Source organism: Haliotis rubra, unplaced genomic scaffold (assembly GCF_003918875.1).
Source record: "Haliotis rubra isolate DU_JTF1 unplaced genomic scaffold, ASM391887v1 Scf978, whole genome shotgun sequence".
Taxonomy (NCBI): domain Eukaryota; kingdom Metazoa; phylum Mollusca; class Gastropoda; order Lepetellida; family Haliotidae; genus Haliotis; species Haliotis rubra.
This window is the reverse complement of record NW_025767721.1, coordinates 184,623-210,668: the sequence shown is the minus strand read 5'-3', so window position 1 is coordinate 210,668 and position 26,046 is coordinate 184,623. Positions and strand designations below refer to the sequence as shown.

Below are 26,046 nucleotides of genomic sequence, written 5' to 3'. Positions count from 1 at the left end.
AATATTGTGTGGATATTAACTTCTTTGTTTAACACGACGTTTCGGAGTTAACTCATATTCCTTCTTGAGGTGAATGATACATACATGTAGTGGATATGGACATCTGCATGGGAATCCAGCCACTGCAAACGTAATAGGAAAGACTGCATGGTTCCGTTCTTAATATTCGGTTTTACTTGCAACTTATCCGTGAAGATCCGGTTTGGTCTTCAGCAACCCATGCTTGTCGTTAGAGGCAACTAACGTGTTTCGGTGGTCAGGCTCGTTGACTTGGTTAACACATGTCATTGTATCCCAATTGCGTAGACCCATGCTCATGCTGTTGATCACAGGATCGTTTGGACCAGACTTGATTATTTTCAGACCGCCGCCATGTAGCTGCACTACAAGCAAACTAACAACTTGTCATTGTATCCCAATTGCGTAGACCCATGCCCATGCTGTTGATCACAGGATTGTTTGGACCAGACTCGATTATTTTCAGACCTCCGCCATGTAGCTGCACTACAAGCAAACTAACAACTTGTCATTGTATCCCAATTGCGTAGACCCATGCCCATGCTGTTGATCACAGGATTGTTTGGACCAGACTCGATTATTTCAGACCGCCGCCATATAGCATTGTATCCCAATTGGACCACTGCAAACAACTTACGTTGGACCACAAGCAAACAACTTACGTTCCGTTGTGTCAATGTCCTGTAATGTCAATTATCTCTGTGGTCAAGTGAATTGAGTGTCTCCCTGGTTCTTTCAACGGCATCATACCAAAATAAGTTAAAGGTTGGGACTTGTAATTACCCTTTCAGGTGCTCGGACTGACTGACTGACTGAGTCTGTTTTACGCCGCTTTTAGCAATTTTCCAGCAATATCACGGCGGGGGACACCAGAAATGGGCTTCACACGTTGTACCCATGTGGGGATTCGAACCCGGGTCTTCGGCGTGACGAGCAAACGCTTTAACTACTAGGCTACCCCACCGCCCCCCGGTGCTCGGATTTAAGATGAGGGGATAAGACAAGATTTCGCGAATACTAGTACCTACTTTCATAGTTTTTTAAACAGGTGTTTGCCTGAAAAACCGATATTCGGCGTGTCTTATGATTATATTTTGGAAAGAGTTTTCTCCAGTCAATTCAAGATCTGTGTAGATGTAGGGTTAGAATTTGTCATCAGCAACACAAGCATGTCTTGATAACGCTAACAAGCAGGATCGAGTGGTAGGTTTGCTGACTTGGTTGGTGCACGTCTCCGCATCTCAATTGAGCACATCGACGCTCATGATGTCAATCGCTGCTTACCTGGCCCAGAGTCGATTATTTACAGACCGCCATCATATTGCTGGGACTTTTGCGAGCAAGACGTTAAGCAGCGACCAAATTTTGTAACGGTTTGTAAATCATCACTATGGCAAAAATCCAAACCATAAATGTATTGGGGCTTTGGCGTTTGTTATTCTCTGAGTTAAATTAGTTTTCACAAAAAGACAGGTATTACAATGAATTTTATTCCGTTAACCCTTGTCCAATCTTCTGTTACTAATACTGTATCATCTTGACCGACTTGACCTTCATGGCAACGTCTTCGCCATGCCAAGTTGACTGCCACTGGTGCTTGCTCTTCCAGAAATCCCTACTAGCAGTTGGTGAGTTGTTCTTCCAGGGTTTAGCATGGGGAGTGTTTCGCCATGAGTCGGGGAAGTAACCATTGGTGGCGCCTACAGCGACGTTCAGAATGAGGCTCATCTGGAACATAGTGAGTTAGTGAGTATGGTTTTAGCAATATTCCAGCAATATTGCGTGGAGGAACACCAGAGATGGGCTTCACACATTGTACCCATGTAGGGAATCGAACCCGGGTCTTTAGCGTGATGAGTGAACGCTTTAACCACTAGCCTACCCCACCGCCCCTCTGTCTATAGAAGAATGAGTGAGTGAATGTAATTTTACGCCGCAGTCAACAACATTTCAGTTACATTAAGATGGCCTCTAAAAGCCGAGTCTGTAGCTATCCATAAACTGTTTTCGCAGCTGAATATTTTAGAAGTAAACTATATGTATATCTACACCATTTGAAACACTGTTAGTGAGTGAGTGAGTGAAACGGTGTTGGCTGTACACATTGTACCCAACACATTGTACTGAACATCATAATCATTTAAATCTTCTGAGGAAGACACATTCTTCTAACGCCGCTGATTGCTATGACGAGCTGGATCCTTTAAGCTTCTCAGAAACATATGATCGGCTTGTTCGATTTCTATCGTCATCCTGATGCTTACAGGTGTGTCTGTACCGATAATGATTACAGGGAGGTAAAACCTCAGTCGCTCACTCATTGCATCTTATGTGGTCAGATGAAACAATTTCCTTACCTTCCCATCAAAGGGCGCATCTTTACCCCCTCTGGACCAGACATTGGTACCAGTCTGATGACTGTATGACCAGTACCCTTGAGACGGTGTTGACCAGGACATGACCGGCTGGTTGTCTATGTCCATCCTAATTAGAGGATTAATACAAGTTATCAATAAAGGTATCTGCTTAGAAATAAATTATCTTATTAGTACTTAAACATTCCAGTGCAAGTCCAGTAACCGGTCTGGACTATCTATAGAAACAAATTCCGGAAAATTAGCTGTGAAAATAATATTAATGGATCGCTGAAAATCAGTGATGACACCAGGTGTTCTAGAAAAGGATAAGTATGTCCTGTCCTACCGGTAGCACCCTCCATTCACAAATTATGCCTAAAATTGGAAATATACAATGTTTCAAAAATGAATGTGCAGTCAATTTATTCATGCCACATTCGTGTCAAGCAATTATACTTGTAACAAATTCTCCAAAATATTTGGCGGCCTTACCTTCTATGATAGTAACACTTCAAGGAAGCGTTGAGATTATGACTGTAGAGTAACTGACTTACTGAACTGACCTTCTAGACTTACTTACAGTGTACCGAAAAAATACTGAGCCTAAGTGTACGTAGACTCATATTGACAAATTCATGGCATTAACTGTTATCAAACTTTATGTTCTGAATATTAACGCATTTATCAGGTTTGATATCACACTTTTATTAAGCTACGGTTTCCTGATGTAGACATATCTATTTTCTTTCATGATATATAAGTCTTTTATGATGATTTTGGGTTGATATTAATGTTTTTGGTAACCTTTGAGTTCCTGATATTTACACTTTTACAAAGTATAGAAATATGTGTGATAGGATATGTTATTTGTTCGCCTTTACGTCTATTTTCGCAGCGGTTTTGGGAGAAAATTTTTTAAAATGTCCAGTTCGCACATTCGTAGCCACCGAACTTTGATGACATGCACGTTACCTGATGTGTCCATCTGTCCAGTCCACTGAGTATGTATGAAAACCATCAGCCCAACTTGTGCCGGATTTGCTCAATCTGTAAAACACATTATCCAACATGAAAATGTGTTTGTTTATTATTGTGTCACCGCTGCACGTCGTTACCTCTCATCACCAGGACGACGATCTGTACATAATTGAGTCTACTCCCGAACACCCGATGGTTAATATTATGAACACCTATCCTCACCATCGGGGTATGCTAGGACGTTATCGAAGGAGTCATATGACCTGACCATATCAACCTTGATTCTTCAAGTTGATTCTTACGACATAGATTGCTGGGAACGTACTGTAACCTGTGATGATCATACGAGCGAATGATAATGACATTGTAACCAAGGAGACCATTCGTATGATTGAACGGCTAACGATAAACACATCATTCGGAATTAAAATTCTGAGTCCAGGGCCCCGTTCCTCAAAGCGATCGTAACCCTAAGACTCCCATACGTACGACAGTCGTAGCACTACGATCACTTTAAGGAACGATTCCCCGATCCACAAAGAGATCGTAACCCTAAGATGATCGTAACTTCCATACTTTAACATATACTTACGACAGTCGTAGCACTACGATCACTTCGAGGAACGATTCCCCGATCCACAAAGCGTTCGTAACGTTACGACCTTTCGTATCTCTTTTCTTTATCATTGGCTTACGGATGATTTAGTGCTACGAACGTTTTGTGGATCAGGCCCTGGGCGTATATGCATGATGCTTGGTATACGTTCAGTTAAAGATACGCGTGTAACGTGTATTTCCTCAAATACCAACTTCCCCCCTGCTATGGTTGTGATTTCTATAATTCATTGCTTTCATGACCAGTACACAAGTACAGGAACAACTGAGAAATTCCTGTTCAAGACTTTACAATAGCTAAATGAATGAGTTAGCATTAAAAGTCATATCGGCAGTATTTCAGCCAAACGTGACAAAAAAAATCTACATTTTAATAAAAGCCCACCCAGATGCAATAAATACTAGTCAGTGAAGGACAATCACCAGATTTCTCTTAAAACTAATGCGTAACTATATAAATATATTACTCTAAACAACAATACAATATTACGGGCAGTAGATCACGAGCAACTGAAGGTAGATCACATGACATGATAACCAAGGCGTTTAACGACAATACAATATTACGGGCAGTAGATCACAAGCAACTGAAGGTAGATCACATGACATGATAACCAAGGCGTTTAACGACAATACAATATTACGGGCAGTAGATCACAAGCAACTGAAGGTAGATCACATGACATGATAACCAAGGTGTTTAACGACAATACAATATTACGGGCAGTAGATCACAAGCAACTGAAGGTAGATCACATGACATGATAACCAAGGCGTTTAACGACAATACAATATTACGGGCAGTAGATCACAAGCAACTGAAGGTAGATCACATGACATGATGACCAAGGTGTTTAACAACAATATATTATTTCGCCTGTACTAATACTTGAAAATGGATAGTTCTGTAGAATTGTATTACTTAGACTGTCCTTGTTGTCTGTGTTGACTCGGAGACGCACCGTAGTGAATGGTGGACAAGACCCGGTCAGCTCCTTGGCTTGCGCCACTACTGTCTTTCATATGGAGGTTACCTTTGCAGGAAAGCATATATGTGTTAGTTGTAACCGGTATACCAGTATTTCAAAGGAGGCGTATTCTGAAGATTGTATAAAATCTACATGTAAACGAATCACTTTAATAATATTTTCATATTTAAATTTTAATTAGTGTACTCTTCTCACACTGCATTTCCCATCAGTTGATATGTTTTATATGTGTATTGTTATTCTAATTTTGTTTGTGATAATTCCCTTTCTTGCTGCTTTAACAAAGCACTACCTGTCTTATATAGTTTGTCACATTTGTTTCACATTGTCTTCAGCGGGACATCCAATATTTTCAGTCCAATATCCTACAGTCTATTCGAAAATGTCTTGGTGCAGCTTGATAAATTAATTTTGAGATTTGCCTTGAACAAATGTTGCTCGCTCAAAATTCTCTGCATACAGCTCGCTCCTCGATGTGAATATCAAGTGACCGGTATCGCCTTAAAATGAGTAAAATTCAATAATGTACACACCTCTTGATTCCATAATGTCGATCTCACCGGAAGCTGGCCAGGCGCCATATTTCCAAGGCCACCCGGGAGGAAGCAGCCAAATGGCTACAACATTGAGGGATTTAATCTCTACAATTCATTGGACAGTTTAAAAACGAATCAAAACCCATAGGGCGTGAAAAGCAAAATAATGCTGACAATTATGTAGGTATCATTACATATAAGAGATGACACCAGGTGTCCAATATGTCACTTATGCCATATAATAGACGCATGCCAAATGCATGCACATGTAGTTTTATCACATTATGGAATTTGAACTCACAGAAGATCTTCGACCCGTGAATATACGGGTTAGAATATTGATCTTCAGTAACCCATGCTTGTAGTAAGAGGCGACTAACGGGATCGGGTGGTCAGGCTAGCTGACTGAGTTGACACATGTCATCTGTTCCCATTTGCGCAGATCGATGCTCATGCTGTTGATCACTGGATTATCTGGTCCAGGCTCGATTAGTTACAGACCGCCACCATATAACTGGAACATTGCTGAGTACGGCGTAAAGCTAAACTCACCCACTCACAGAAGATCTTCCTACAACAGAACGTATACAGCTAACAAAATATAGGTGGGTCACACGTCATGCTACAGCAAGGTAGTTCAAACATCTGTCATATTTGGGAATACACTTTCTCAGAGTCTAGTACTTATATTATGTTGAGTCGAATCCGGGATTCGAACCCACACTCTTAGAATCCGGCATCTAACCGCATGCGCACACAGCCTCGTCACCCACCGCTGCTTCCACACAAATAGAAGTCGGTCAACTGGTAGTCTTGATTATTTTATGTGGAAGCAGGTCTGGAAAGTATAATCCCAAATATGACATATGTTGCATTTGACCATTATAAGATGTTCACTGGTCACAAGGGGGGCAGGGGTTGATGTACCCTAGATGTTTGTTTATGTTCCATGAGCCCGAAGGGACCAATGAACAACGTGTTTATCTTACCAAACACCTTAATGTTAATTTTAAATCGTTTCAAGCACGGGTACAAATCTTTTTGTAACCATTTGTAGATTTTGCTGACAAGAAAAACAGATTTAGAGTTATCTCCCTTCCATCGATTTGCATTCGTAAAACATCGGTAATTTCCGTACATCATACGTGATTCAATGTTATTCGAGATAAAGAATTACTACCACGAAGTACAGAATGAGTTGCCATTGACAGCAGGGTACATTGAAATGTACCTCGCTTGTAAGCTGGGTACATTGAAAATAATAGAAGAGCCAATCAGAAAGCGACATTTATGTGTGAGGTAAGATAATGACCATTGACCATTGTGTATAACAAGACAATTGACACAAAGGATGTACCTGGCCAGATCCAGTCCCCTTTAGGGATCTGCGCCACCACCTCAACTCGTCCGTGTGTGATGGAAGCTGTAGAGACGACCTTCGATGACATTATTGGTGGAATCTGCGAACCCTGACGATGACAGCCATTGTCATTATCAGATGTGCATGATCCCCACTGTTCTGCAACAGGGAATATTGAGGCAAGTGTACTGTCTGTTTGAACATGGATGCATTTGTTCAAATGTACTGACCGTCTAATCATGCAGACAATTGGGCAAATGTATTGTCTGTGTAAACATGTAGACATTCGGTCAATGTGCTGTCATTCAGAACACAGAGACGTTCGATTAAGTGTGCCATCTGTTTGATCTTGGATGCATGCGGCCAGTGTTCAGTCTGTTAGAACATGACGACATTCGGAAACATTATGCTGTCGGTTAGAACATGGAGAGATACTATCAATTAGGGCTGAGGGTATTACCTGTATACCGGTATATCACAACACGCTTTTCAAACGATACGTATTGCGATATTTGTTTCTGAGAACCGGTATGTTGGGTAAAGAATATATATGACGTTTTTGTGATTATCTTTATGGTTTGTATTAAAATCTACACACACCTTCACTCACAACAGATGTTTGCCCTCGTTATTCAATGACAAAACGTCATACTGTAATACTATAATTTGTATATAAAAAAGAATAAATAGAATCCATGACTTGGCAAACTAATGTTGGGATTGCTGTTATCAGAACCATAACATACATGTTAAAGGACTTGCAATGTATAAAATAGGATTGACTTGCACGATTAGTGTCACTCACTGTCAAACCCTTAAGTTCTCAATATATCCCAATACGTATCGCAATACGGGTACCTGGATTGCAATATATTGCAATACAATTTATGGCACAACTTGTTTGCCAATAGACAGCTCTACTGTCAAGTGCGTTCTGTACATACGTTTGACATCAAGGACGCCGTTTTGAAGAAAACTTTCTCCGAACTTGTCAGCAGTGAACGTCTGCAGAATAAGTTGATGATGTGACAGAAAATGCAGTTATTATACTTTCACAAATCCGATAACTCGTGAAGATCGGGGTTAGGATTGGTCTTCAGTAACTATGCATGTAAGAGGCGACTAACGGGATCGGGTGGTCAGGTTCGCTGACTTGGTTGACACATGTCATCGTATCCCAGTTGCGTAGATCAATGATAATGCTGCTGATCACTGGATTGTCTGGTCCAGAAGACGTGATTACTTACAGAAAACGTCATATAGCTTGAATACTGCTGAGTGCTGCGTTAAAGAACAACCAACCGACCAGCCATCAATACGGTTTAGGTTTAGGTTTATGAAAGAAAGGGTATATGTGGTCGGTGCCATCTTAAATGTATTAAATGTATTACCGGTTTGAGATAGAGAACCCCGTTCTTGATGTATGTGTTGGCTGCTTCCGGTGTGTAGATCTGGAACTCTCCATTCTGATAGCAATAACAACAATAACAATAATATTAATAAGCTCAGTGTTTTTTTTATAAACAAAACGAACCATGCAATCATGATTATAATGAATCGACCTATATTAAACATGCCAAGGCTTTGATCGTACTTTTAGATTATCAAGATGATTATCAAATTATCAAAGGATAATCATGGCTTCAGGTCAAGAATTTGAAGTGAAATTCCAAGGCGTTTCCCTTTGGCATTCTGTTTGGGATTGACATCAATCTTACCCCTCCTCCCCAGCATGTTATTTCATGGTGCCAGTTCTTCAAATTCAGTTGGTGCGAGGTAAACGTGTCCTCAAAGACCGTGGTACCACGGCGGTATAGCCTAGGGCTCAGAGATGAAGCAGCTGTATGTAATATAAAATGCGGTTATTTATTGGCGTGGGCAGTTGCGAATTTTATCGTGGTGGCCCATTTCATGTTCACATTTTTTAATCAAGTTCTTGCATTATTTTGTCTGCTGCTTCTTATTAAGCGGTGTGTCCTTCGAGAAAATGGTTCATAATAATGTGTGCAGTATTCATTATCCTTTTATCAAATCATATCGTTTACATGATGAATGCCGCCATATAACTGGCATATTGCTGAGTGCGGCGTGAAACTAAACTCACTCAATCACTCACTCACTCAAACACACTGATTTAATGTACAATATGACCATACATATAAAACGTGCGAAATGAATACATTGTTTAAGAAGTAGGCATACCTGGAATACTGAATACACCGTCCACGTGGTATACAACATCGCCAGTTGCTGATAAATAGTTTACAGAATATTCCATCACTTCTTTATCGGTAAAGGCATGCTTGCTTTCGACTTCACAATAGAAGTGTCCAACAGCTAGAAGAAAAGCATATGTCAAGGAATGAGGGAATGACGTATAACTGAATATCCTTTGGCACCAGCCAAGCAATTTTGCTGTCAAGATCAGTTACAACGTAAAATATCTGTAACAAAAGACATTGGGATGTCAACAGGTGTCATGGAAAACTTTAACAACATTTGAATGATATATCCAAGGGAGCATTTTACAAAGAAACAATACTGTTAAGGTACAGTTTATATTATGCGTTGATGTGCTCTTATACATTTAATTCAAATTTACAGGAAGTCACAATATGCTTACAACTAAACATTTTATTGAAGGTTTCACGATCAAAGACCAGGTTAAGTCATTCGAGAATCGTTTACACAGACATTAACAGGAATGACATGTCTCTTGATCGCGAATCCATGTTGTCCCATACTGCCTGTGCATACACAGTAGTTACTGCCACTTCCTTTTCAAAGACACCGGTCAAGCAGGACATATTTACTCATTCACTTCGTCATCACGAATACAAAGCATTATCATTAATTTTCAATGATTCATTCAAATCACATTTTAACGATTTATCTTTTTTAATTATTTTGATATGTTTGTATTCGAGACGTTTAGGATCTAACATTGGTGTTGTAAATTTAGATGTTGAAACTGCTTAGAATATTTACCAGTAAACAAAACTGTAGAATCCCACCCCACAAAAAAATCCAACACATGCGTTCATATTGTTTTGTCAAACAATAGTCTGTTGCGGTCTAAAATATTTTCGGTTTATGGAAACATGAACGGAGGAACTGCTCGGTTAGCTGATCAAACGCCACGTATTAACTAGCAATTTAATAATGACCACATCGGCATGATTTCATTCACTGCCACACTTCCAGAACGTTTTAAGAAAAGTCGGTCATTACTGCGTGATTTGGTATTGGTATCCTTGATTCACTATACGTGTGAACCAAATCAATGGTGCCCTACATTTTGTAATCACTGCACTGAACGACGTTAAATCTAACATACTTCCATATCCAAAACTAAATACTGATAAGTGATCATACTCACGATTTCTATACACAGTGACAGTGTCCATCAAGCGTGGTAAATGACCCGATGGTTGATGAATAGCGTACTTGAATTCAATGGTATTTACAGTTGGTACATCTGTGGATGAAACATTGTCAGCATTTTGAGTGAGTGATTGACTGATTTGAGTGTTTGAGTGAGTGAGTGCGTTGGAAAGCAGTTGGGCCACATCATTTGGTACCTTTTCGCTTATTAATTTGAAATGATAAGAGAAAACAAATCACTAATATGCTTACCGGGAAAGGAAACAGCCAAGGTGTTCTGCTGGTCCTTATGTAATTTGATTGTTGGCTGTGGCCCTGCTAATGCAGGCGAAGCCACTAGGCCGATGAGCAGAAATATGTGTGTAGCCATATCGATGATGGCAAATGCTAATGGACTAGCGTTCTTATGGCTAATCTTTTAATGTAGTCAGGCATGTGTGTGAATTAACACGCGTTGTGAGGGCGCTATCTAAAAACAAAACACGTGTTCCATTACTTACTAGTCAGATCGTTTCAGATGCAGATAAGACGTTTCATAATTGTTCTAGTTTCAAAGTTCAAAGTATATGTTATGAACTTCGAATTGACGTCATACAGACAGAGATTAGTGGATTCAGGACTACATGAGTTCCACCAGATTCACCCGAACCTGTGTGTGCACCAAGCCTGGGTGATTGCGCAGAAGAAGCCGGCCTGCAGAGCAGCAGCCAATTTTGTGGTGCAAACCAGTGCTGTGATTAAGGAGAACCAGGGTGGTAGTGACTTGTGCCATAGGTGTGGTCTGTTTTACACAGATATTCTTACCCATAATATCCAGTACTGTGATCACTTGACTGACCTCCGCGATGAACTGTGGTGTGAGATCATAGCTATTGGTAGTGTGGAATTCAGTGTGCATCTCCACAACCTTAATGATTGGGATTTCACACTGCGCATGTTATCCTGTGTGACTAGTTTTAACCTGTGCACAGATGACAGAGACACTTTCGCGGCAGTTTCTTTGCAGTATGTGTTTCGCATGGCCAACAGATACTACCAGAGATCTGTTGGTGTCACATAGATATGAAGCACTGTTCCACGAACGTTCAGATCTGGTACGGACTGCGCATATGCCCAACGACCATTGCTAGAAGAATAATATGTAATTATTGTATTGTTTATATACTATGTGAACCTTGTACTCTTCAGAATGGAGGAAATACATATTATATATGCTTGTCGTAAGAGGCGACTAACGGGATCGGGTGGTCAGGCTCGCTGGCTTGGTTGACACATGTCATCGGTTCCCAATTGCGCAGATCGATGCTCATGCTGTTGATCACTGAATTGTCTGGTCCAGACTCGATTACTTACAGACCGCCGCCATATAGCTGGAATATTGCTGAGTGTGGCGTAACGCTGTAACAACGTATTTGTAACATGTAATATTATCATCGAAGTATAATAGTTATGTCCATGATTTGATTGGTATGTATAACATACAATTGCAAGAGAGTCGCTTGATGTATTGTATTAACTTTTGTGAATCCTGGAAAGGAATTCTGCAAATAATGGGTCTATAATTAGTTTTTCTGTTTCGTTTGAATAACAGTGCAATATAAATGATATTACGGGTTCTTATTTTGTTGATATTTCGGTATGAATTGAGAATAATTCTATACTACTCAAAAGTAAACAGAGATATGCCACCCGATGATCCGGAACTTCTGAGTAATATGCATAGACGCTTTATCGTTGAGGACAATCTTGTTATCATGGAGTTACGTTGCCATGGCTTCACGGAAACTCATCATTCGACGTCTTACGTGACCTTCAATGCGTTATGCGACAGTCAGTCTTAGTAACAATGATTCATTGTTGTGGAATAGATATTAACACAACACTAAACGGAAGCCTACAGAGACAAGGTAATTCAGAGTTTCAAAGCCAAAAAAACATAATATCATGTTAAAGCTCATTCTGAAATTATACAGGTACAACTGCAAATATATTAACAAAAAACTTAAATGTGTAAATACAGAAAAAACATAACCTGTTAGATTGACACTCAAAGTTTCATAAATAAATAATTTGAAAATTGAATTATAGTACGTAGTGCGGGCATAAGGTCAAACAGCTGATCAAATGACGGGTTATCATAGTGAGTGGGTGAGTGAGTTTAGTTTTATGACGCATTTAAGCAATATTGAAACAATGTCACGGCGGGGGAACACCAAAAAATGGGATTCACACATTGTACCCATGTCGGGAATCGAACCCGGATATTCGGCGTGATGAGCGAACGCTTTAACCACTAGGCTACCCCACCGTTAATATAAGGATATATTTGATCCTTAGTGGACTATTTGTCAATAAACATAACACGAATGTATGTATATTTTAGGCCAAACTTCAGAACTTTGCGTAATATTTATTTATTCATTTCACCTATGTCTTTCTTTATTGATCTTGAGATAATTCCCAAGATAATAATAAACGAATAGCCCATTTCTGGCTCATTTTGTAGGGAAATCATCTCGCTTTCGATCCGTAGGCCTCGACGGGGCCTTAAAAATAGTTTACGTGGTGAAATCTAACTTTGATTGAGGAGGGGGTGGTTCCGTCGTTACATCCCTTTCCTTTTATATAGTACTAGGGTTAGGTCTATATACCTATATCTCTTTCTAACGCTGTTTTAAGCGTGACGCGCCCCTGTGGTTACGATGTCAGTCACAAGGCTGTCTGGTTTTCAGTAAGTTACAAACCGCCGTCGAATGGCTGAAATATTGCTGAGTGCAGCGTTATTCAACAAACAAAAGACGACCTTTGTGACTATCAAACAGATTTAAGGTCATACTGATAAGAGAAAACTGGTGTCTGCAGAGATGTCTTCGGATAAGGAAGGTAGACGCGGTTCCACAGAAGGCACTTTACCGAAAGGCAACAGTAAACAAAATCCTGTAAATTTGGCGTCAGATAGTGATTGTTATAAGGACTACATAACGTGACAGATGAACCAATCTCAACAAACCATTAGTTAAAATAAGGATAGAGTGATTACATTACAATGCACATCTGAAAAAATCTTACTCTTCAAACCTCTGCAGATGTGAGTGAGTGAGTGAGTATAGTTTTACGACGCACTCAGCAATATTCCAGCCATATGGCGGCGGTCTGTCAAAAATCGAGTCTGGACCTGACAATCCAGTGATCAACAGCATGAGCATCGATCTGCGCAACTGGGATCCGATGACATGTGTCAATCAAGCCAGCGAGCCTGACCATCCGATCCCGTTAGTCGCCTCTTACGAAAGGTTGGACATATATATCTTAAATCCGATAACGACTACGGCGATCTTAGGACTTGTTACAAGCCAGTAGACTGTACAATAAATATATTTCTTGAAACTAACAAATGCTACGGCGATCTTGAGACTCATTACATACATGTACGCATGAAATGTTCAAAAATAGAGAAGGTTGGGAATATATCTGTGAACCGTGTGATGAACAGGTACTACCATGCAATATTTCAGTGTACCCGAGAAACAGTACAATACTTAATCATCATAGCGACGTCGTCCCTTTTCGATGAGGGCTGCTTGTCCTGCCAGCGACAGAAGCCGATCATGGCTGTCGATGAGCTGTTCTGTCAGGGTTTTGCCAGGAATCCAGAAAAGTAGCCGTTGGTGAGTGAGTGAGTGGGTTTAGTTTTACGCCGCACTCAGCAATATTCCAGCTATATGGCGGCGGTCTGTCAAAAATCGAATCTGGACCAGACAATCCAGTGATCAACAGCACGAGCATCGATCTGCGCAATTGGGAACCGATGACATGTGTCAACCAAGCCAGCGAGCCTGACCACCCGATCCTGTTAGTCGCCTCCTACGACAAGCATGGGTTACTGAAGGTTCATTCTAACCAAGATCTTCATGGGTACGTTTGTAGTTAGTTAGTTATGTTGTTGTTTTCATTTACCGCAAAACTCATATTGCCTATAAAGGTAGAATTATGGCGTGTACTTTCTTCCAGATACTTAAACCTGTAAATGTTAGAGATTCCGAATAAAGGTTAGTCATTTGATGCTACCTGCGTTATTGCGGAAATCCAATATGACGTAATCAAGTGTTGTGGCGTCTGATTACTTGACCTCATCTAAAGAAAAGGATGCCTTGAATAAAGTTTTCTGTGGGGTTATGTTTAACATTATAACATGAAAACACAACAGTCATTTTTCTTTGCTTATATCAATGAATAAATAATATTCTGAACAGTCGAAGGGGATACTTTACTTTCGGGGAGAGTGCTTCTTGCACATTAAAACACATTGTATCATAAAATTCATTTTACCCTGATATGTCCTTGTTATCACGAATTAAGACAGAAATATATACCGCACCATCTTCTTGCAAAGCAGCCCCATTATGCATATATATCTTTGTTACAAACCAATAATGAAAATATTCTTGCTCAATTGTCCTTATATATAAAATATGCTTTAGCTAAAAGAGATCTTCTTATAAAGCGAATTGTATACCCTTAAATATATATGTAAATATCCAGAATATTCCTTTATCACTGTAACTCTCATGTATATGGGCCGGAGGCCTCTCATACAATAAACATCTTTTGACTTTGACTTTGACTTTGAATGTTGCTTTCGAAATATAAAGTAAGTACCTATCTACATGAGCCCACTTATTGTTTGCGGTATTGCAGTCACAAGGAGTGGTATCAATTATTTTAGAGGAGAGATAAGTGAACGAAAGCAAGTTCAAATCCTTTGACAATACAATGAGGGAAGTGTCAAATTGACTGTAGAAAGATACGTTATAACAATATAATCTTAATATAACATCCGATCCACAACACAAGCCAATTTGAAAAACATAGAAATTATCGATGTCCAAGATATTTTTTTATGGATTAAACTTCTTTTTTAATTTCTCTCACAACGTTTCGAGACCATTCCAGGTCCCTTCATCAGGTGAACTGGCAGTTAGGACTATACCAAATACCATGCAGCTGTGGCGATCAATATATTGGCGAGACTCTCAGGCCCATTAACACCCGGGTTGCTGAACACAAGTCATCAGTATGCAAACAAAATGATAAGTCGGAAATGCTATATCGGAGCACAAGGCAAATAACCCAAGTCATGTAATCATGTGGAATGATATTAGGGTGATTTCGAGAAATAACAATGACTGGCGTCGGAGAAAACTACAGGAAGCTGTCGAGATAAGGAGACATAAACCAGCAATTAATCGTGGTCAAGGTGTATACCTGCCAAGTGCGTGGGACCTCTTGATTAACTTTTGATGAACTTTTGATGAACTTTAGATACAAGAAAAAACGAGTCTACTATCCTTTGTGTAATTAGCAGTTGTTGTGTATTGACAATTCAACTTTCAACTCTATTTCATCATTATGTAACTAACTCACTTATACAGTACTCTCCCTAGTGTACTGTGATGTCACTTGCATTGTGACGCCATAACTCAGTTATGACGTCATAGTGACGACGTCATAGTCCTAACTGCCAGTTCACCTGATGAAGGGACCTGGAATGGTCTCGAAACGTTGTGAGAGAAATTAAAAAAGAAGTTTAATCCATAAAAAATATCTTGGACATCAATGTACAACTTCTAAATGCCACTGAAAGACATCATAGAAATTATCGTTATGACGCTGCATTTATTTTGTCAACACTGCACATTAGGTTGACAAAGTGAAACCAGGCGTTAATACATAAGGGGTATCACCGAACTCTTGGCTTTTATGCCAACAAGTCTACCGTATAACAATAAAAACAGAACAGCAAAAAAGATAAACAAACAGGCTGCTGGGATCGCATCAAAGACAAACGTGGGCGTAAAATGATAGTAGACATGTTAAGGTGGATTAGGCTTTCAATATACAGGTTTTATAAGTAGAATTTAAACCCGGATTGGCGCAGAATTCGTGAGGCAATGGAATGCTGATTATTTTTGTTCGGGACTATATGAATCACGATGTGATGGGATTACGATAAATTTCACATGGCGATGACCAAGCAGTTTTCTGAGAAAATATTCCATCTGGCCAGAGGTCACATTATCTTCGTTTATTCATTACTATCGCCGTTCAGGCTTCCAGATCACTTACATTGCACCTTGATGAACCCTGGGTGAACTCATGGAACTCCAGTCAGATGGACGAAATATACCATCAAGTAGGGGTAATAACTGTTTTGAGCGCAGATACCGATGATCTTTTGACTATTGATTGATATGACCTAGGTGTCGATGGTTTTAGGTTTAACGCCGCACTCAGCAATATTCCAGCTATGGTCTTTAAATAATCGAGTCTGGACCAGACAATCCAGTGATTAACATCATGAGGATCGATCTACGCAACTGGGATACGATTGTCATCTGTCAGCCCAGCTGCTTGACAGTTCAGAGTTCCTTCACAGTCTACGAGACTACCAAGTCTGCGAGCCTGACCACCCGATCCCCTTAGTTGCCTCTTAAGACAAGCATAGGCTGCTGAAGATCAAAGCGAATCTGGATCTTCACGGGTAGTTTGTCGTATGAATACAAATGGTGAAGTAATCAAACATTTGGGGGAATCAGATCAGAAAACTCTCATCTTCCACTACTAAACACGTTTTACAACTTTTTACTATTCCAACATTTTTTCCAAGCACATATAATCAGTGAACATCTCAGTTCCTATCCGCGACAAGGTATATCTCATTAAGTACAAAACACCAATAGCTTGAGGCCAGCTGCTACATAAAGGGGCGGTTTGGTAGCCAAGAGGTTAAAGTGTCCGCTCGTCACGCTGAAGACCAGGGTTCGACTCCCCACATGGGTACACTGTGTGAAGCCCATTTCTGGTGTCCCCTGCCGTGATATTGCTGGAATATTACGAAAAGCGGCGTAAAACCATACTTACTCATTCACTCCTACATAAAGGGACATTTGCACCTGTGATTACTCGTGAAATCTTTATAAAGTTTCATGAGACCAGCCATTATGGCATAATTCACTATCGTGTCTTTTACCTATTCGGTCACGAGATTTAGTAATAACAGATCACTTAACACTGAACGAAGTGTTTCTGTCTTTACAGGTATTCAATATTTTATTGCGAGCTAGTTGAACTGCAATGTTTGGAATATAAATCAGGAAAAACTCTTATATTTTATTGCAGTAATAAATCAAGGTAAGGTAATGTCGATGTACCCTGTGAGAGATTCGTATAAGTAATCTGTTGTATAGCCAATATTGGTACGAAGGGTACGTCATCATTCTCTGTTTCTATACTAAAAGACAAAAATTAAAAAAGATAAACAAATAAATTAAACAAAACAAAACAAGCTCTATTGCCCGTCAACTAATATTTATTGTGAAGTGACATTTCTCCGATCATCTGAGAAGACATCTAATACTGTATCATCTTGACGGACCTAATCTTCATGGCGACGTCTTCACCATGCCAAGTAGACTGCCATTGGTGCTTGTTCTTCCAGAAGTCCATCATAGCAGTGTGAGAGCTGTCCCTCCATGGCTTACCGTTAGCATTATGATACGAATCAGAGAAATAGCCATCCGTGGCACCCACAGCAACGTTCAAGATAAGACTCATCTAAAAACGTAACATAACCTTCAATGTCCAATGATTTCGATTTGTTTAAAAGAAAGGGGTTTTATGAATTGATTGTTAAATGACTGAACTGAATACTTTCACTCAAGCTCAAACTGTTAGTCTTATGTCAATAAGCAAAGGACCCTTTCGTTTTAAATGAGAAACATACCGGTCCATCAAAGGGGGCGTTTTACCACCCTTCGCCCAGGGATTGGTGCCAGAGAGATGACTGTATGAAAAGAATCCGTTGGAAGGAGTCGGCATGACCTCCAGTGGATGATGATCTATTTCAGTCCTGATTGAAGAGACAATAGAATTCTTGTTAAAAAGGACATAACTTCAAGTCTACTGTACAAAAGAACCTACATTGAAATTGATGACGAGAAATATTTTTCATTCACTGCTTTGGTTATATTCATCCGTGCATAAAATAAGCACCACCCTGTATTTTTACCAATTAATTTCGTCTGAAATGAAATTCTAAACTCTTTCCAAAAATAACCTTTATAATTTGATAGAGCAAGCATTTAACATTTCAAAAACGAAAACATCATTGAAATTACCATTTACTTTAATTAGGATAATTGCCTATATTTAAAACAGGTGTTTTTCTGTCCTAAAACAAGTTACCTTATTTTGAAAAGTGAAAGTAATAAGCCAATGTTGTGTGGCCTATAAATTCGTTATTTATTGTGAATGAATGAAAGTTTGTAACCTAAGATTTAGGGAAAAAAAGTAAAATTTGAAAAGTTGCTTTACAAACAAAAGAAAAGATTTTAGCTGTGATTATCAGTATCCGGCAAGGAGAAGAGGTTATTCAATACAATACACTCAAAATCATAAAAGATTTATTCCAAAATCTTATTAATGTGGCCTTTTTCAGTTTTTGTCAATTAGCAGTCTGAATTGTTGGAAAAAGGTCTGAATCTTTGACATTCAGGTTCTTCCTCATTATGCATAATTAAAGCTTATTTGATGTGTAAATGTCATCTTGGTATATAACAGAATCGTTATTTTTAGTCAGAACTTAATTTAATTGTGTAGTTTGAGCAGGAGAGGAATAGTTTCATAAAGAATAGAAAAGGTTATGGTATTTGTAAAACTGTCAATGGATAAAGCTTTTTCTTTAACTATAGGTTTATTAAATTGATGGCTATACCCTAACTTTTCTGTAGCATCACATCTTATTTTCAAAATAGGGTAGTGATTAATTATTTCACGAGTGTATATATTGAACGTAGTCAACGGTACAATATAGCTAACAGTTTACATAATGTTTCACAGACATTCATGCCAGACATAGACGTTCCTTGTCTTCTTATCTCTGGAGGATTAGTTTTTCTTCCAACTCACCTTATGTGGTCTGCGGTCCAGTCAATGGCGTAAGTGTGGAAGCCATCCCCCCATGAGCCCGTCCTGCAGCAGATCAAAGATCACTGTCATAGCAACTGGAGGACACAGGCAACACGTATGGTACTTCCTCTGATGACTAAGTTGGAAACCATTGGAACCAACCACAACCATTCCGTGGTTTGGTTGAGTAAGTTACATTGATTCACAGTACATTGGGCAGTGCTTTGTGAAAGGAAAGCTCTACATGTCGCGGATCTTAGAGTTTTACCACGAGGATGAGGATGTTGATTAGGATGAGGATGCTGCTGATGACGAGGATGAGGGTATTGATGAGGATGAGGGTTTTGATGAGGACCAGAATGATGACGAGGATGCTGCTGATCAACTAAGCATCATACTCAGATTGATTCTGAGGCTTAAACTCTCGATCAGTGGTTCTCATCAGGGTGGTTCAGTGTCAATAGGGAACATAATCACAGATGAAATTCTTACCATATGTATGTACCAAAGTCATAAGAAATATACACTTAAAGCAGTGTCCTTTGTCCAATTCAGACTACGAGTAAATGAAAGCATATACAAACTTTGCAGGGTAAAGTAAACTACAGTTATAACGAAATCGTTATAACCATAGTTCGTTATACGGATTTCGTCCATAATATACAGCAGCTGGCCTGGACAAGAAATCCAGTTCGTAATATCGGTCAGTTCGTTATAAACGTAGTTTCTTGAATACCCTATTTGCAGTTGGAAATTTGTAACTATGTGTTTTCATGACCGTCATTATGTGACGTGTATCACGTCCTGTTTACGATGACAAGTTTAAGTTAGTTGGTGACAAGGTTCGTGCAGTGACCTGAAGAAAAAAACATTGTCAGGCACAACATAAGGATTGGTGATAAGACGCAGTACAACTAACGCTGAATGAGACTGTTGTCGGTGTTGACTTGAAGTGCCCCAGTGCAGGGTGGAGAACGCCACGTGGACGCCTCGGTCGTGTCCTCCTGAGTCCTTCAGATTAACGTTTCCTGTAAATTGAAAAGCTTGAGTGAGTGCTTGAGTGCACTCTGGCGTGCGTGAGTGGATATGTGAGTATGTGGGTGATTGTGTGTTGTGCGTGTATGTTTGAACGTTTCGGTGCAGCTGGAACTTTCGAAACTACTTTAGTAACCGTCAGTATCAGGTTATTACGTTTATACAATTTTAGAATTTTATCAGTATCAGGTTAATCCTGCCTCTCATGCGGAAGTACAGCGATTTCGTGTCAGAGAGAGAAATCATACTTCATACCTCTTGATTCCATGATGTCTATTCACCGGAAAATTGGCCATCCACCATACTTCCAAGGTCTTGTAGGTGGAAGCATCCAAATGGCTTTGAAAGGAATTCAGGAGATAAATAAGGTTAATTGATGTCTTGTTACTTTTGTAGATTAAATACAATACATGACATAAACAAATCGGTTTGCTACATGTATGAGCGAAAATAGTTTTACTGGTGAAAAACACAACTGATTACAGTATGGATTTAACGCTTAGATTCAGCAGTTTATGTTCATTTAAGAGTTCATGGACAATTTTCATTATGTCACTTGCTAGGAAAATACTTATAGTGAGCAGTCGAGTCATAGTCACCTGGCCATAACCAATCTCCTTTGGGTAACTGTGCAACGACTTCTATTCTTCCGTAGGTGATGGAAGCCTTGGAATAGAGTTTAGATGACATGATAGGTGGGATTTCATTCTTCGATCCCAGACGGTGGCATCCGTTGTCACTGTTATATGTGCACGTTTCCCATTGCTCTGGAAATCATATAATTCTGAGACATGCAATGACATGCGATGACAGACTGCAACTGCATCCTATTCCTGTTTACACTTTGTTCAACATTAACAGCCAACTCTAAACTTTACTTAAGTTTAAGGTATTTTGCAAATTTGCTTTTGGGACTTCATACTTTGTTCCCAGATGGTGGCATCCATTGTCACTGTATGTGCACGTTCCCCATTGCACTGGAAAACAGGAATTTCTGGCCCACGCAGTGACATAACAATGATCAATGGCCTGCATCCTGCTCCTGTCTACAAAATGTATACTTGTTTAAATTTTAACAGCCAGCTCTAAACGTTACTGAATCTTTAGGTAATTTACAATTTTGCTTGTGTTAGGTATTGAAGAAGGAACACTATTCGTGACGGTCGAGTTTTTCTAGGTTATTGTATCGTGACGTCCTTAAGACATTGTTGGTGCACAACCATATGTAGATCACACATATTTGATGTCACATACTACGTACAGAGAGTACAACTTATCTGTAGTTCTTCCTCTCCTGTTTCTTGTATTACATATATGAAGATACAGAGACATATGTGTATTGGAGAAGAAATCCTTTCTTAACGGTCAAGGTTTTCTGCTTATTTATCCGAGACCTTCACCCTCTAATCATGTCAAATGCTATCGGTAGGTTCATGTCTGTCTACTGTTACCGAGAACATCTGTCTTATCAGTGTAACTTCAGTCCATTTCGTGTGTGCAGGATCTTGAAATGTCAAATTTAAGTTAATATGTTAACTTTCGTGATATAGATAACAATGCAAATACTGACCATGCGCTGACACTGGTATTATACATGGAGATCGCACTCACATGACATAAGTTCACATATTTTATTTCAAGATATCTTGCTTTCCTTGATGAAATCAACTGAAACTTACTTCTGACATCCAAATCTCCGTGATGAAGGACGTTTTCTCCGACCTTGTCTGCCGTAAGCGTCTGAATACAACAATGTAAGCCATGTGTGAGCGGGTATGGTTTTACTCTGTTTGAAGAAATATCAGCAATATCGCTTCGAAAAAAAGATCCACACCTTGTGTCTTTGAAGACACAACTTTTTTATATCGGAGACTTTTGAGTGACTTGCGAACTCTTCAATCACCTCTAGTATCTGCATATCAGCAGAGGAGAACTGACATTCAACTACTGTCCCTGATATTCAAGCACTGCCCGTTATATCTATAAACGTGTACTTATAACATACTATAACAGAATTAACCAAACAAGGTTAATTTCGTCTTTTAAATCTATAACGAAGACAATTCATATACATGAGTGAGTGAGTTTAATTTGAACACCACACTCAGCAATATTCCAGCTATATGGGGGCGGTCTGTAAATAATCAAGTCTGGACCAGACAATCCCGTGATTGACACCGTAAACATCGATCTACGCATGTGTCGACCAAGTCAGCAAACCTGACCACCCGATCGCATTAGTCGCCTCTTACGACAAGCATGGCTTACTTAAGATCAACTCTAACCCGGATCTTCACGGGGTTTATGGATGAGATCAGTACCGGTTTGAGGTAGAGGACGCCATTCTTTATGTAGGTGTTGGCAGATTCCGGTGTGTACATCTGGAACTGACCACCCTGATAAAAAGGAAGTGGCAGTGCAAGGATTATTTCTTATTAATTGCACATGAATGGACATAAATTTTGCAATTGTCAAAATAACTTCTTCCAACACGCATATTTGAGTCCGACGCTAGTTCATTGCAAAAAGGTTATTATCAGAGATAATAAAATCAGATAAAAGTTGAAGAACAAACACATGCGTTTAGAACGAAAGCCCCTGATCGTCCAAGTATTCGACAGAAGCCCGCCATTAGCTTCCAACTAATGTTTTCAAATAAAGTTCATCCACTGATTGTCCTGCAAGAGATCACTTGGTTTATGCCATACTCGATTATGATCGTTAGTAGCCGTAGGTAGAAAGCAATCTGTTCAAAGTGAGTAAGTGAGTGAGTGAGTTTAGTTTTACGCCGCACTCAGCAATATTCCAGCTGTATGGCGTCGGTTTGTAAATAATCGAGTCTGGACCAGACAATCCAGTGATCAACAGCATGAGCATCGATCTACGCAATTGGGAACCGATGACATGTGTCAACCAAGTCAGCGATTCTGACCACCCGATCCCGTTAGTGGGCTCTTACGACAAGCATGGGGTACTGAAGTTCAATTCTAACCCGAATCTTCACGGGTCATCTGTTCAAAGTGAGTGAGTGAGCGAGTTAATTTTACGCCGCACTCAGCAATATTCCAGCTGCATGGCGTCGGTTTGTAAATATTCGAGTCTGGACCAGACAATCCAGTGATCAACAGCATGAACATCGATCTACGCAATTGGGAACCGATGACATGTGTCAAGCAAGTCAGCGAGCCTGACCACCCGATCCCGTTAGTCGCCTCTTACGACAAGCATTGGTTACTGAAGGCCAATTTTCAAACCCGCACCAGACCTTCACGGGTCATCCTTTCAAAGACGACACCTATGACCTACACATTCTTTTTAAGGATGTGATGTGGAATGCATATAATCAAATTGAAAAAAGCTCTCATGGCTCCTTTTGACTTGTAAACAAAACACTGCACATGTGCACATCGGATGGACATTAAATTAGATCGTAACCTGAATAGGACTATTCATTAAGATTGACATCAGTTAGAGACCGCATCCGTGGTGTAGAGCGTCCGCCCGGAGAGCGGAAGGTCGCGGGTTCGATCCCCGACCGCGTCATACCAAAAGACGTTAAAATATGGTACTTGTTGGTCCCTGCCTGGCGCTCGGCATTAATGGGTACAACAAGGACTGGTCGGCTCGGAGTCAGTATAATGTGTCTGAGTGGGGTATTCATTCTTCACTGCGGCATGGTATCTCAGTGGGCTAGCACTATAAAACCAGCTTCAGTCTGGGCTAGTACAAGCAGCCGCACATACACATACACACGCATGCACGTCGTCATATGAGCGAAATATTCTCAAGCACGACGTAAAACCCAATTTCACCTCACCTCACCTCATCAATTAGAAGCTACAAATCCCTTTCCACGCCCATAATAAGTCTCTGCTAAAAGCAGAGTCGATTGTACATTTGTGACTACAGTATGAGTATATATTTGTTTAAGCGGTATTTCAACAGTACGATGTTGTTTGTAAACAAATCGAGTCTGGATCAGACAACCCGGTGATTGTAACCATGTGAACCGCAACCACGAAACAGACCATCGTGCAAAAGTAATTGACTTTCAGACCATATCATACACATATACGTGTATTTGTTCGATATATACTACAAACCAAAAATATGGAAACACATTAAATTGTCATGTATAAACTTAAACGTGGTGAGGTCATTTATACTCTTAGGTAAATGCAACTTTTTGAATCAAACATGGTGTTGGTGTGTTTCAGCACACTAGTTTTTCGCTTTTTTTGACAATGTTTCATTTCACTCAAACTCAACGAATATTAAATCAGTGGCTTCACTGCATGTTCCAACATGTCGTTTAAAGCGCCCCTGAAGCACACAAACTGTTGCATTTACCTTAGAGTATAAATTACTTCACCACGTTTAAGTTTATATATGACCATCATATTTTAGGATGTTCCCATTCGTTTGTAGTATATTTCCTTATCTCGCATATGGATACTTTCCTACCAAAGTGAATGTAAAAGTGATTCTAACCCCTCCTCCCCAACAAGTGATTTCATGCTTCCATTTGCTGCTGTCAAGATGGCTTGAATGGAAGTCGTCATACATCACGGTATGGCTACGCCTGTAGAGTCGTGGACTAAGAGATGAGGCAGCTGGAAGATGACAAACATCTGATGTGATTGTTTAGTTGTTGTTTTTTTTGTGTTTTTTTGTTTTGTTTTTTTCTTGTTTAATGTTTAGTGCCACACTAAGCAATAAGCCAGCTACATGGCGGCAGTCTGTAATTAATCGAGTCTGGACCAAGCAATCCAGTGACCAACATCATGAACATCGATCTACGCTATTGGGATACAATGCTATTCATTAACCATGTTAGCCTGACCCCGTGAGTCGCCTCTTAGGACAAGCGTGGGTTGCTGATAACCAATTCTGATGTGGATCTTGAAGATCTAATGAATACATGAAGTAAAGTTTAGATGTTACTCAACTCAAAATGAATGTTTTGGGACTGAAACATTTCACTGTCGTTTCACAGTCATTGCATTATGTTACTTGACAAATGCTTTATCAAGCGGGTCATTTAACAAGAAAAGTCAGCAAAGGATATACATCTCCTACCGAACGACTTACCGGGAATTGTATACGTATCCTCAAGGTGGAACACAACATGGAACAGTGCTTTCATCAATACACAATCAAAAGCGGAGATATTTACTGCTTTTTAACGCATAACAAAGATTTGGACAACATACACATACACACGCATGCACAGCGGGGGACATCAGAAATGGGCTTCATATATCATTAATGAGAGCCACACGGAATAAAACCCTGTTAAGGGAATATCTGTGGGCACTGCTGGGCAACCTGAAAGACTTTCACAGTGATGATGAAGCATCCCCACCTGTGACAACATGTGTAGAAGATTTAATTTAAAACAAACAAATTGAACTTACTACTTACTTGTTCTCTTATGAGGTCATCATAATCCCATTTTTGGTGTCCCCTGCCGTGATAGAATAATGTTAAAAACGGCGTAAAACCATACTCACTCACTCATCATAATCACATAATGGAACATTTATTTACCTGTTCTTCATTCCATTGATGCTGCATAATTCCTGTAGTTTGTCATAGTCTATAACTGGTGGTTTTTCAATTACAGGAACTGCAACAACAAAACTCATAAAATTAAAATCATTTGTATCACTGAATATTAAAAATACCTATTATTTTCTATAAACATAAATATATATGTCATATGTGCATGCAATATGATTCGTTTTGTTAGCTAAGAAACATAATCAAATATTTCTTTAAAAATTCATGATTGATTATTTAAATGC

The 26,046-nt window shown here is 39.6% G+C and overlaps 2 protein-coding genes across 2 annotated transcripts; both read right to left on the bottom strand.

Annotated features, from left to right (window-relative positions):
• Positions 1 to 1,539: 1,539 nt before the first annotated feature.
• LOC124265401 (beta-1,3-glucan-binding protein-like) lies at positions 1,540 to 11,135 on the bottom strand. Its single transcript, XM_046700171.1, has 9 exons — positions 11,076 to 11,135; positions 8,245 to 8,319; positions 7,798 to 7,858; positions 6,851 to 7,012; positions 6,046 to 6,064; positions 5,518 to 5,574; positions 3,348 to 3,422; positions 2,376 to 2,502; positions 1,540 to 1,746 (listed from the first exon to the last, which is right to left on the bottom strand). Exons 1-9 carry the CDS (start codon positions 11,133 to 11,135, stop codon positions 1,540 to 1,542), a joined length of 843 nt encoding a protein of 280 aa, XP_046556127.1.
• Positions 11,136 to 17,599: 6,464 nt separating this feature from the next.
• LOC124265400 (beta-1,3-glucan-binding protein-like) lies at positions 17,600 to 25,385 on the bottom strand. Its single transcript, XM_046700170.1, is given in 11 exon segments — positions 17,600 to 17,851; positions 18,021 to 18,043; positions 18,046 to 18,146; positions 19,205 to 19,267; positions 20,124 to 20,232; positions 20,495 to 20,578; positions 20,839 to 21,006; positions 21,919 to 21,979; positions 22,561 to 22,635; positions 24,731 to 24,852; positions 25,331 to 25,385. Coding segments are annotated over 11 exon segments (1,065 nt in total). The 3' UTR covers positions 17,600 to 17,647.
• Positions 25,386 to 26,046: the final 661 nt, after the last annotated feature.